At 35.6% G+C, this 13414-nt stretch overlaps 1 protein-coding gene across 6 annotated transcripts in view; it reads left to right on the top strand.

Moving 5' to 3' along the window:
* The window catches only part of CDC42BPA (CDC42 binding protein kinase alpha), a 190946-nt gene that overhangs the window by 136816 nt on the left and 40716 nt on the right, over positions 1–13414 (top strand). For all 6 annotated transcript variants that reach the window (XM_086629900.1, XM_086629894.1, XM_086629880.1 and 3 more), the window contains exons 16-20: positions 5–110; positions 1889–2013; positions 8892–8997; positions 9622–9770; positions 11739–11830. In XM_086629900.1, coding sequence (XP_086486026.1) covers positions 5–110; positions 1889–2013; positions 8892–8997; positions 9622–9770; positions 11739–11830 — 578 coding nt within the window. The remainder of the gene's footprint in view (positions 1–4; positions 111–1888; positions 2014–8891; positions 8998–9621; positions 9771–11738; positions 11831–13414) is intronic.

Raw genomic sequence — 13414 nt, 5'->3', positions numbered from 1 at the left:
TTAGCCAAAGTGAAAGGGAGGAATTTGAAACAGAGTTCAAACAGAAATATGAACGAGAAAAGATTCTGCTAACAGAGGAAAACAAAAAACTTTCAAACGAACTTGATAAGGTAAGTGCTGATGAGTTGAGTCCTGACTTTGCAACTGTTTTGTACTATTTGACGATATAGAGCTGTATTGGCCATTATTAACTCTTAATTGATAGCAGAGATTAATACTGCACAAAAGGTGGTGATTAATGTTTGATTTGAACAGGGAGTATCTACATGCCTCTGAGTTTGAGAATATGTGCATGTGTGTGTGTGTATATATATGTGCACATGTATGTGTATTTATGTGTAGGAATTGAGTTAGATAGTCTTACAGTTTAGCAAAATTAATTTTAGACAATATCTTAAGGGGAAAAAAAAAAAAGATTATTCCATCGTATGACCCAAACATAAAAATACATAGTCAATGATGTGATTACATAGGGTATATTTGCATGTCAGTTACCGTGAAATAGCAGGGCCCCTCCCGCCTATTGAGATTAAGTGTTCTCTGAGATATTAAAAAATACAAATGATAAGGCATATTAATTGAAGTGTATTGAGCAACGAATAATTATGTTTCGTGCATTTAGATTATCTCTTTATTGTTCATTTTGACAGGTTATTCAAGTTCATTGTGGATTAACCAAGTCTTGCTAAACTTGTCTATTCTTTTTGTAATGCATTAAATTTTCTAAAAATATGATGAAAGTGCAATGTTCTTCAAAGTAAGCATATTTGCATGTCAGTGTTCAAATTAAAGTATATTTTCATACTAGTTTAAGCAGTATACTATATATGCCTATATGTAGGCTTATCCCCAGAACAGTAAGAGAATAGTCACTTTGATAGTTTTTCTGCTTGGTCTCTTTTTTTTTTTTTTTTTTCAATTTGGTTGGCTTTGTATTTTCCTTATCAAATGACATTTAATAAATAGGCATATTTAAATCATAAGCCCATTTAAATGATAACTATGGAGTTGAGTACTTGTATTAGGAGTAAAAAGAGCAGACTAGATTAAAAATGGATATTTTTTCATCATTTTGATTTATCAATATATTTCAGTGCTAAAGGAAGCCTTTCACCTGAGATTCATTCTCCTAAGCAGGCCTTCCTATCAAGTCTATCTGCTCTCTGATTCCAGTTTGACTTTCTGAATGATTATTTAGCATAATAAAGATTTAGTTCCCAATACCAACTCAGGTTAGCCGTGGCTTTTGTCTCGCAGAATGCGCATGTATGAATGACAGCTATGTGAATGCAAGTGAAGTTAATTGTTAGGTATAACATATTGTACTTACAGATGTGCATTTAATTTCAATTTCCCTGTCTGCAAGTAAGTAAAATGAAAAATAGAAGAATGTGAGACACCTGGAGAATCTCAGGACTGACTTGCGCCTGTATCTGTTAAGCCTGTCGTTCTCCATGGTTACTAAACAAGAGAGAGGTTCAGCAGTTTTATCTGAGCTATAGCCATTTTTGTGCTCTTGCTTTGCTCTTTTAATGTAGTTTTTTCTGTACAGAACGTTCTACACCTGTATGGTGCAAAGTAGAAACCTAAGAGTTGTAGAGGTATTTGAACACTAATTCTCAGAAAACTGATTAATTTGTTAAAGTAAAAATGTAGTTCTAGTCCTTAAAAATGACCTTTCAGTACAGCTAAGGTACTGAAGTAACTAAGTACATACATGAGAAGAGATTCTGACTTTTATCGTTAATGATGTTTTTTTGTGATGGATAGTACCAATCTTTAAAGCAGGTGCACGATGCGGGAGAGGGGAACACATGGCTTTGAGTCTGCACAGAGATGGAGTCACAGCACCTTATACATTTAACAAGTTGTTTATATTCTCATTCAGCTCACCACCATGTTTGAGAGACTGAGTATGAATAACCGGCAGCTGGAAGAAGAAATGAGAGACCTGGCTGATAAAAAGGAGTCTGTGGCGCACTGGGAGGCCCAAATTACTGAGATCATCCAATGGTGAATACTCTGCTCTAATGTCATTGCAGGATCCTCTCAGTATGTGGTAGGGCAGTTACTGAGTTTTTGCCTTTGCACATGGCACTTGCAAGTGCTTAGGTGAAAGCTCACATTCATCTGGCATTCTGCTGTGTTTTTCCTTGAGATGTTGACAATATCCAAATCCAGAAAATTGTGTTCCTCCTTAAGAGCGAAAGTGTCTTAGCAAATACAGCTTTAAGTGCAGAAGAATCATGGCCATTGGGTGTGGCTTGTGGCTTTGGAAGAATGCTAGAAGGAGTCATGTGCTGAGCTCACTCCTCCAAGAAGGAACAAGCCTGGGAAAAGCAGTGGCTGAGAGGATTTGTGTCTCAGCATTAATTTCCTTCATCTGCTTGGCATGTGGCAGAATGAAACAAATGCAGTGCAACTTTTATGTGATTTTTTACAAGGCCGGCATTTGAGACTACTACAAAGCCAGTCTCAAGTGATGTTTCTAATAATTTTTTTGCTAAATGATGATGTTATGTTTCTAAAGTCTTCTGTCCTGTTCTGATAAATTAAGGAAAAAAACCCAAGTTGAACCTATTAAGAGATAAAGATTGATTTATCAAGGTGGCTTTTATTTTTCCTCTCTATACCTGCATCTTTTGCCTCCCCTTTTATGGTCCATTGCAATGTTTAGCATCTACAAAAACAGTTTGCATCCAGACAGTTTTTTCATAGATCATCCACTTCTGGGAAGATTTCATCATCATATACTAATCTTTTCTTTGTCTACGTCTTGATAATTTTTCTCCCCTCGTTTTTCCCATAACATATTAATGAAAAAATCTAATTTCCTGTGTCAAAGCAAAAATGCAAAATGTTTGTTTTAATGAAACCTCGTTTGCTATTGTTGTAACATCAGTATCATTTTGTTGTCCAAATACGGAGAAGTTTGCCTTTTGAATACAGCCATGTGAATATGTAACAATGTGTCCTCTGGGTTTCTGGAAGTGTCTGTTACATAATATTGTGTGATGCAGATCAGTGTTACGAAGTCCATAGTATCTCAAGGCATTGTATACACAGCAGAGGTTACAAAATTTAAAGGGTCCACTTTGTGCCTGTCCTTTTAAATCTTGTCTCTCATAATTGTGAGATGCTTTTATGTCACAGAAATGAAAAAAAAAAAAAATGCATAAAAGGTGTCTAAATGAATGGTTAATTTATAGCCAATCAGAAGCTTTTATCCGGAACAAAATCAAGTTAACAAGAGAGATAAGTCTGTTATTTCACATTCCATATTGTTTTAAGATAATGCTTATCTACCTTAATGCACCAAGGTAACCAAACCCCATTTTTCAGATTTACATGTGAGAGCAGTCATAAAACATGGCAGTTCTGGAAAAAGACAAAGCAGAATTAATTGTGGATTGTTTTACTCAACACTATGTAAAAATGTACCAACAACCATTAGAAATGTCCCTTCTCCGATTTATGAGTGTTTACTGTTTTAAGATGTACTGCTGGTGTGGTTCAGGTTTATGATAAAGCACCTTGCATGTATTAGAGATGTCACTGGGGGGTAAAAGAGGTTTAGAATTGAGTTTTTTGTTACCTCTAAAGATACTTAATGAAAAAAGATCAGGAACATGCAAGACTAACTTTTTGAATGAAAGATAGCATTTCACTGATCCTTTATGATAATGTGGTGTATGTTAAAAAGTATGAAACTAAAGATTAAAGGGAAAAAAATAGAAGTACTGTGGGCAAAAATTAGGGAGATAAAAATAATCTGTCTTGGTTCCATTTTTTAATCACTGTACACATCTCAATTTTCCCTCCATGCTTCTCTCTGCTTATGCTATTTTTTTTACAGCTATGCGAGGCTATATCTTGGCTCGCATTTTATTCTTATTATGTTTAGGTTGTCCATGTATTACCCAGATAGCCTAGTAATGTGCATCTACTGTCCTTAGAAATCAGCACTGCATACTGAAACTAGGTCTTTCTCTGAGGATTTTTTGCTGTGGAACATGGGGTGCTATATGAGGTATTTAAACATCTATAATAATGATATACATTTTAAAAGAAAAAACTAACAAATAAAAGTAGTCTTATTTAATGAGTCACAAACATATTTTCCTCAGAAGAATATGCAATTTAAATCCATACCTATCCGCCTCTTCTGTATGACAACAGAATGCCTTGGAGCTAACAAATTAGGGTAGAACTTGGTGACTCCATCTTCAAAACTAACAGATGTTTTGCACACTGTTACTTTAAAATGTGTATTTTGAGTGCACTCTTTCTACCTCCTAAAAAAGGTTCCGACAACCATCTTTTTTTTTGTACCGTGATTCATGAAGGATAGGAAGCAGTAGATGAACTTAATTACTGGTTTTGTAAATGGTCCACTCAGCTCCCTTTAATAGTTCAAGGGATTTAGTGTCGCCCTGGTTTAAGTAACACAAGCCCAAGGACTCCATTATTTGCTTCGAGTGCTTTGCCATCTAATACATAATCTCTGTCAGGAAATCTGCCCCGCTTTTTGAGTCCACACTTGGGTGGTTAAGGTAGTTACTTTCTTCACAACTCCTTGGGCCCTTCTAAATTATTATATCTTTCAAATTTTATAACTTGGAAGTAATTTTAATGGCCTATCATGTCCCCTTTAGCCTTTTCCTGCTTTCTTACTGTGCCCTCTCGCATCTTGTTTAGGGCAAACGTACAAAAACCTTTTAATTTTTGTTGTTATTATCCCAAGATGCCATAAATATAGCCAAAATCTTAATATAAACACCTGAATCAAACCTTCATTGCAAATTCTAATGTGGTAGCAATAGACCCTCACTGATCATTCAGTCTTAATGGAGCTATTATATTGACAAGCTTATATTAGCCAAATCACTCATCATTCCTTGACAAGTGTAAGAAATATTGAGGCTTTTATAGTCAGCTATAAATTTTCCTATGGGAGCTGAGAAAGGGATTCATTGCATAGGAGGTTAACGCAGACACTTTAAAAAGGAATCTTTTAAATAGCCGTGATAACGTATTTCTGTTCTGTTGCAGAAAGGAGGTCGATGGAAATCTTGGTAGTGATTCCCAGAGTACTTGGCAAGAATCTTAACTTATTAGCCTCTTTGGGAGGGATTCATGTAACCTAGTTCTAGAAGTCCGAAGGTAGACAACTAAAGTAAAAAATCCCATGACTAGTACTGTAGAAGTCTATTTTTGTTCCCACTGATTGAAAAGGAAGCTTAGACAACTAGTTCAAATGAAGAATTCTGCATTGTTGAGTATGTTTACATGGATGAGCTAAATCTCACCTGATTTTACCTGTAGAGTGGATGTTAGGCTTAGAGTCAGCTGAGGCCAGAAGCTGTGACTGTTTTTTACCACAAGATTCAGTCAGTGTTCTTGTTGACTAGATATCTTTCCAGTCAACTGCAGTGTGGTTGATTTTTATCTTAATTGTTGATTTCAAATTTTTTAAAAAAGAAAACAAACAAGCAAACAAAAAACCCTTCTGCATTAAATGAAATATAAAAAAGCCCCAAAGTTGTTATTTGAATTTAGAAAACTGGTTGTTCTCAGAAGAAAGCACACACAAATTGTGGAAAAGATTTAGAGAATGGTACTGGGAGTAACTAGTAGAATTTTGGGGAAATGGAATTGTAAGAAACTCAAAACATGAAAATTTCTGAGATGCATTGTGTTTGAGGTAAGAATAAGAGGTTAACTGTAAGCATAAGAGGTTAACTATCTATAAAATAAAAATTCTGGAGGGCAGGGGCAAGTTTCAGGGTTTGGGAGAAGAGTGAAATATTAAAAATTTTTAAAGAATTAGTTTTAAAAACCAAATTTTGTTTGAGAGGGAAGAGGGGGAAGAAATAATTAATTGGAGACTTTGAGCATAGTGATATGAAGACAGAAATTGAAAAGTGTTGGGAAACTACATGAGAATTGGTAGTCATGGCTTTCAGACTTCCTTGGCGTTTTTAAATCAGCTGAGATACAGCTTGACATAAGACCCCAGGGCTTCAAGACCCGTCCTGTTCAGCAAAAAATGTCTAGTCCTCTGTGTCCATTTTGTATTGTAAAGTATTCCAGACAGCGAGAGATGGAGCATCTGACTTTCCTAGCAGCCTGACAAATAGCACACTAGGTGTTAGTCAATGGTTATTTGAAGGTTGTCATGACGTTGGCTGCAACCAAAAAGTTAAATTTAGTTTTACACGAATTTGTACTATATCGCTCTTCTAGGTTCATTATAGTTAATGAACTAGGCTTGCAAGGGCACTTGCTTTATATATGAAAACAGAACAGTTAATCTAATTGGAGTTTCCACTATGGAAAGAAGTGACTCTGGGTGGAACCTGAAGAACTTTTCTTCCTTAGGCCTTTTGCCGTGCTAATTAGGGCTCTCTATAAGAAGGGGAGGGAGGCAAGGAGACATGATAAGAGTAACTTTACCATTCGTGCTCTATCTTTTTTTGAAAAAGCCAACCGAACAAAAAAGGCCCAGCAAACCAGTAACATCTCAAAGAACTCCCAAGAGCTCCTGGGCTCACATAATGTTTAATCAATGTATCTCATTATCGAGAGAATGTTGCCATCTAGTGGACAACAGAACGATAGCGCTGCTCCTGATGGTGCTGCTTTTATTTATTTACTGTCTTTAAAGAGTCTGAGGAGTTTCCTGAGGAGAACTCAGTATGGATTTTTGCAAAAATTGACTTTATATGTATATTTTCATTTTCTAGATTTCTGTATGTTCTGTGGAAAATCTCGCTGAGGTTATTGCATGTGCAGCTTTTCAGCGTTTAGAGCCGGAAGGTTCTGTGCATCATAAACCAAATACATGAAGAGTTTTCTTACCTTTCAAAGGGATGATAAAAGTTTACAAAGAAATTGGACGTTTAAAGTTTTTCAGTTTTAATTAGAAAAGTTAAAAAATAAGGCACCAATTCAACTTTATTTCCAGTCTGACATTGTCCCTTTTTTTCTGCAAAGATTTTACGTGTCATTAAATATAGAGAAGATCAAACACTGATTTCTAAATCTCTTTTACCTTCTTTTACATCATGAAAACTGAGTTTCTCACCTTGAGAGCCTCACATTCTTTTTATTCATGCTTACACTCTTTTTACTAGATATTTAATTATACATCCCCCAACCCCATAAAAGCATCTTTTGCTACATCTCATATTTTACCCACTCTTATACCCTAAGTGATTTGTATAGGCCAAGATTATCTGTATCTGGTTGTCAAAATGTGTCATCCAGAATGTTACGGGGAAAAAAAAGTTGGTGTTCTGCTTCTCTTGAGTTCTGGTATGCCTGGGGAAAAATAATGTCTCATTAATATCAAAACTCTCACTGACTTTAATAGAGGCAGGACTTGTGGTTTTTTCCTAGGCCAGTCCCCACCTCTTGAACTAAATTGTAAGCAGGAGACAAAGAAGATAAAGCCTGAAGCATGAATAAGTACTTACTTTTTCATGTTGAGAGTGAGTTTTGTGGCAAAAAGTCATTATTTTTGCATTAGCCTCCTCTGTATTAAAGCAATCTTCCTTACATAAATCTTAAACTGCACACCCAGAAGTCAGTGCAACCTGTAGATGTTTTGCCCATAGCTTTTGCATCGTAGTTTTGCCCTGAAAAAAGCTCTTCTGTTCCTCCTTTGCCTATGACAGTTCAGAGTATGTGCTCTCTGTCTTTCTTGCCTCTTGGAGACTGTCTATAAATCTTTGTTGGAGCCTTGTAATATCTTTATTAATTCATGGTGAACTTACAAGTAGCACCATTTCCATATTCACTGTGTGTATGAACCTCATAGTACCAACCAGTGAAACTTAGATTGATTTTTAGGCATGGAGGGGGAATCACTTTCTGCGGAAAGGTCAGTAAGAGACAAATTCATCTTTCTGGACATCTCTCATCTCCGGTCCAACATACTCAGGATTACAGTTACTAAGGAAAGAAAGGATAAGTTAGTTTCTTTCTGTGAAGTAGAAAAACTATTGTCCCACTTCCCTCTAAGTTATTTAAAACTTTTGACATTCATTATTTGGCCTACATCCTAAACATTTCTGTGGTTAGTGTTGTTAGATCTAACAGTGATCAAGCCGTGATATTAGACCAGTGGTCTCTGAGACCAGCTCAGAGACTTGAGTACACCCTGATGGTGCAGAACTTAGTTTGTTCTTCTGTGGACAAGATGACTGTGTTCAGAGCCAGGCATGTAAGGTGAAAAGAAATGTGTTTGGATTTGTTTTTTTTTCTGTTTGTTTGCTTTAGGTTTTTTGTAAGTTAGTTTCAGTGAGGTAATTTTTTAGCGACTTTCTTTTCTATGTTAATACCTGAGGCAAAGTGAAAAAAGAACCTTCTGCTATGATTAATCACGTAAAGTTTATTTTGTAACTGATGGTCAAATAATTTCAAAAACAGTCATGTCTCCTCCTTGATGTCTTTACACCCAGAAAACATGTCTTGATAGAAAGAAAGCTCAGGGAGAGCTCAGAGAGCCTCTTCTGGCTTATGCTGTTTAGTAACATTAGAATTAGACTCTCCCTATTTAATTAGCATTTCTTGAAATAACATCACTGCTTGATTCTAACTACTAGTTCTCATAGTCAATTGATTCAGTGAAGTCAACCACTAGTTACAGTGTTATATGGGTGGCTGAATTGTTAATTATTGGTTATAAATTCTGTCTTAATTTACTCCCTAAAACTAGGTTGAATCCTGAGAAAGGTTTCTTTCCCACAGTCTCAATTTCAGGTAGCTGACATTTACACTGAGACATACATTACTTACTTAGATATGTAGTTCTTCAATCTGTTTTTTTTTTTTTTTCTTTAGATTCTTTGGTTAAAATACTTTTTTCTTCTAATGTAATTGTTTAGGGTAAGTGATGAAAAAGATGCTCGAGGTTATCTTCAAGCCTTGGCCTCTAAAATGACAGAAGAACTAGAGGCCCTGAGGAACTCCAGTTTGGGTGCAAGAGCTACAGTAAGACTTGACTTCTATATGTCAGATTTTTTTTTTATTTGCTTGAAAAAACGCTAACTTGATAGTTAGTTCCAACTGCAGTAATAACCTGCTTGTAGAGTCTATGTTAGTCAAAAGTTAAACCTTCGTACTGCTTCCCTTGTGCATGCATAACTGAATAGCAAATTTATTGTTTATCAATTAATTAAACACCAATATCTTTATAATGTGATTTTATCTATGATATTGTTCAAGTAGCTACTTTATAATCATATATTAATTTGTTGAAAGAAATCTGTACTCTGGGTCATGAAAGCCTTAAAATCTTCCGCTCATGAAATGCCCGTGTCCTTCATAGCCATCATTTGAATTGAGACAGATCAAAACTAGAATTCACAAAATCTCTTTGTTTTTCAGATCGTGACAACATAAGAGGCTCATTTTGCCTATTTAGTACTTGAGTTTAAAAATAATAATACTAATAACAATACCCTTTTAATTTTTAATTTTATATTAATTTGCAATTAATAAACTCTTCTATTAAGAACATAATAGACTAGGAAAAATAATTGTTGAAGTTAGTTACATTCCTGATTTTCTACTTTCTTTCACTCTTTCTTCTCTCTTTTTTATATTGTTTACTAGGACATGCCCTGGAAGATGCGCCGCTTTGCAAAACTGGATATGTCTGCAAGGTTGGAACTACAGTCTGCTCTTGATGCTGAAATCCGAGCCAAACAGGCTATTCAAGATGAGTTGAATAAAGTCAAAGCTTCCTGTATCTCTACAGAGTGGTAAGACTGAATTGTTCTAATGGAAATTTACTTTCTTACCTCCCAGGGAGTGTCATCAAATCATGATTTTAACTATCTTGTCTGTCAAAATTTGATAATGAATGATATGCCAATTTCCTGTATCCAAATGTGAAAAAAAGACCATATCTCTCTTTATTGTGCAAGCAGCTGAATGCTTACTGTGAAAATTTCAAGTCTTGAAGGCTTTCAGAGGGGACACTTTCTCTTATATAACCTCTCCTATTTGTGATTGCAATTTGAAATGGAAGCAGAGTTTGGTTTTGTGTCTTAGAACATGCTCTTTTCCATTCTATTGATAGGTGCCTCAGGTTAACTGACAAAAATAAATTATTCAATACTGATTTGCACAGTAATAAGATGTGCTTATGGGAGATTATGAATTCTTTTATTCCTTCCTCAGACCTCTCTCCCCACCTCCTCCCCCCTTAAATGACAACATCTGTTCTGAGTTGGGTGAATGACTGAAGCAGGGAATGAGTAGGAAGACATTCCATTTCTAGGTCTCCAGCTTCAACCTAGTTCAGTTCAACGCTGCCCAAAAGAACTACAGAAATCCCTTGGAGCCCTGTCAACACAGCTCTAGTGGCATGAGACTTCTTCATATCGCTCACCATTGGAACTGGTGCCTGTTGTTTCCTTTGTTAGTTTGGACAAAAAAATCAAAGACAAAACATGAGCTTTTCTATGCCTACAAGAGAATCCTTCAAATTAGAGTTTGAGGCATATTTAAGAATAAGCTTGCACTGCTGCTAACTGTTGCAAGTAAGTTCTGCTGAAAAAGAAAGGCTTGAGTTTCTTTAGCTGTGGTTCTGATTCCTTTTACAAGCTGTTAACTCTATTAATAAAGAGAAAAGATTTCAATAGATCAAATACAAAAAATACATATTGTGTGCATAGTTCCTGTGATATGTTGTAAATTGACTTAAACTAAAGCATGACAAATTTGCCACTAGAAGGAAATCGATCCTGTACTATGATGTGATAGTAGTTACATTTCCAAATTATGAATCCCACTGGGCTGGGGATGCAGTGTTAGTCCTTTGAGTTGGTGTAGGTTGAAGTAGGCACTCAAGCTGAAGTAGGACTTCTGAGCCTCATCTTAGATGCACACCCATTCTGTTCCTTTTACTTCTTTCTCTACAAAAACAATTTTTACAGTAGAATTGTTGCATCTTGCAGTGTCTAAGCACGTAGATAGACAATAGAAGGCATGGAAATGGCTTCTAGCAGAGAAGGAGTGGGATGTGGTGTAAGAGTTTCAAATACAAGCAAAATGACAAATGTCTCTTCGGTAGCATTTGAGAAGCACTGACTTGTTTAGCAGCTTGACACGGAGCTGAGGTACAAGTGTGTTATCTGTAAAGTGAGAATACCCTGTCCACCTTACTCGGGTGTTCTTCAGGCCAGGTAACATGATGATAGGCAGCATTGTAGATCTGCTAAGAACAGGAGAACCAGTGTTTGCATTGATAGGGAAGGATGAGAAGGGTGACAGAAATATGTAGTAGCATTAGCTATGAATCGGAAAGCACTGAAACAACTAACTGTAAAGTGCCTGAGAAGAAAAAAAGTTCAACATAATCGATTAGTATCACAGGCACTGTGCATTAAAAAATGAAAAAGCCCCCGATTTTTAAGCATAAAAATGCATGTGGTCTTTTTTTCTCAGAGGATTCAGACTCAACAATTACTCATAAATAAGAAACACGAGCCTATTTAATGAGTAAACAGGGGCAATTAATTGCTTGTTGGTTGGGTTGGTTTTTTTTAAGATACCGTACTAAACAGGTTCTAATAGATTTCTGAATTCATTCTGACGTTTGATGACATCATGAAGCTTACGGGACATTAATTTTTAAATAGCATGCAAAGATGAATAAAAAAAAGTGTCTTGTGTCATGGGTTTTCAATATTTACATAGGGTTTTTTGTTTGTGTTCTTTCAAAGTAAATTGCAAGAATCTGAGAAGAAGAACATGGAACTGCTGGCAGATATTGAAAGGCTGAAAAAGGAGACGGAAGAGCTCAGATCAGAAAAGGGTATGGCAACTGATATCCAAGTAAATAACATGTTTTGCATTGGTGGGTACATCTTATCAGTTAAGTGTCACCTTACAACCAAAATATGATACCAACAGACTTCAGCACACAAAACCAATTGCATGTTAAGATGTACCCACAGCAGTTGCATTTGCACTTCTAATACGTACCTGTAATACACTTCAGTTTTGTTGATATATTTGAACCAGTAAGGTATTATTTGAGTTGGAACTACATTATTTTTATTTCACATGTGTATGATGATTTATTGGCAAAAAAACTGTTAAAAGTACAGATATATTTATGTGTTTTTTTCCCCTTTATGATGGATGAAAGTGTTCAGACTTCAATACTGGTTGTAGTGTTCTTAATCCGTGAATGTTTTGGACCTGTCTACACAGAGAGTAGACAACTGCAGAGGCATTCGTAGCATTCATTTGTTTCTGGGATGACTTCGTTGGTTGGCTTTGTAACCATGTAGTGAGCAGCGTGGTCATGTTTGCTTTGCTGTGGTATTAAGAGTATGTTTTGGGATTTCTAGTGCATCTGTCTAACAGTATTTCGCATTGTTGCTGGGAGAAGAAACTTTTTGGTAATTCTGAAATGAAAAAACTTCTCATTGAGAGATGATTAATGATTTGGCTGATTCTTTGCAGTTCCCGTAGTAGCTCTAGTGTTTGTATCTTATGAGTCACATGGGAAGAAGTGATTTTTCAGGCCAAATGGAATTACCTCATTTTCTGTAGGGAACTGTTTGAACTTCAGAGTTTCAAGACCCTGGCAACAATTGCTGCAAAGGGATGTCAAATATTTTTCAGCCTTTGCAACCTAACAGTGTTTATCAATCAATAATGTATTGTAGTTAACATTCATCATCTATATATAGGTCTCCAAGTGCTGATTGACTGGTAAAAATATTACAAACCTATACAGAACGTTAAAAAATGACTGGTGCCAATTCGCAAATAAGACTTAGGGAATTGATATTGTTTCATCTTCATGCTTAGCACTGATACTAGGATTATGGTTCTTCAGGTGCTTGGAGTGGAACTCTTGATGTTATCTCCCTGGAGACGACAATGCTTTGTCATGTTTAGCTTTCATTTATAGATTCTTGAACTGTCATAAATATTTTGCAAGGCTACGTGGCTTCTGAAATCTTCCTTTGCTGTTAAAAGATCTGTTAAGAATTTATAATTAATATTTTACTCTGTATTTTTTCCAATATTTAAGACCTTATTGTTTTTGTGAAAATAGAGATAAGCATTTACTCTTTTCTTTTTTTTTAAAAAAAAAAAGGAAAGAAAATGTACTCTTCAAGGAAAAGTTAGTTATTGTGGTTTTTGCCAGAAGTAGATTGATAAGATTCTACTACAACTATTCAAATATTTTGATAGAAGTACACCTTAATTCAAAATCCTTATTATGTTTGGCCTTGATTTTCTCTTATAAGAAGAAATATATTGAAGCTTGAATCATGAACTGTATAGAGGATTCAAATGTAGTCAATGTCCAGTGGTACAGTAGCTTTCTGTGTGTGGAAATGGATTTCTAGGAAGGGATTACTTAGATGAGCACTTGAAT

This window comes from Tauraco erythrolophus, chromosome 2 (assembly GCF_009769465.1).
Source record: "Tauraco erythrolophus isolate bTauEry1 chromosome 2, bTauEry1.pri, whole genome shotgun sequence".
NCBI classification, from domain to species: Eukaryota; Metazoa; Chordata; class Aves; order Musophagiformes; family Musophagidae; genus Tauraco; species Tauraco erythrolophus.
The sequence above is the reverse complement of the archived record's forward strand: the minus strand, read 5'-3'. Positions and strand labels throughout refer to the sequence as shown.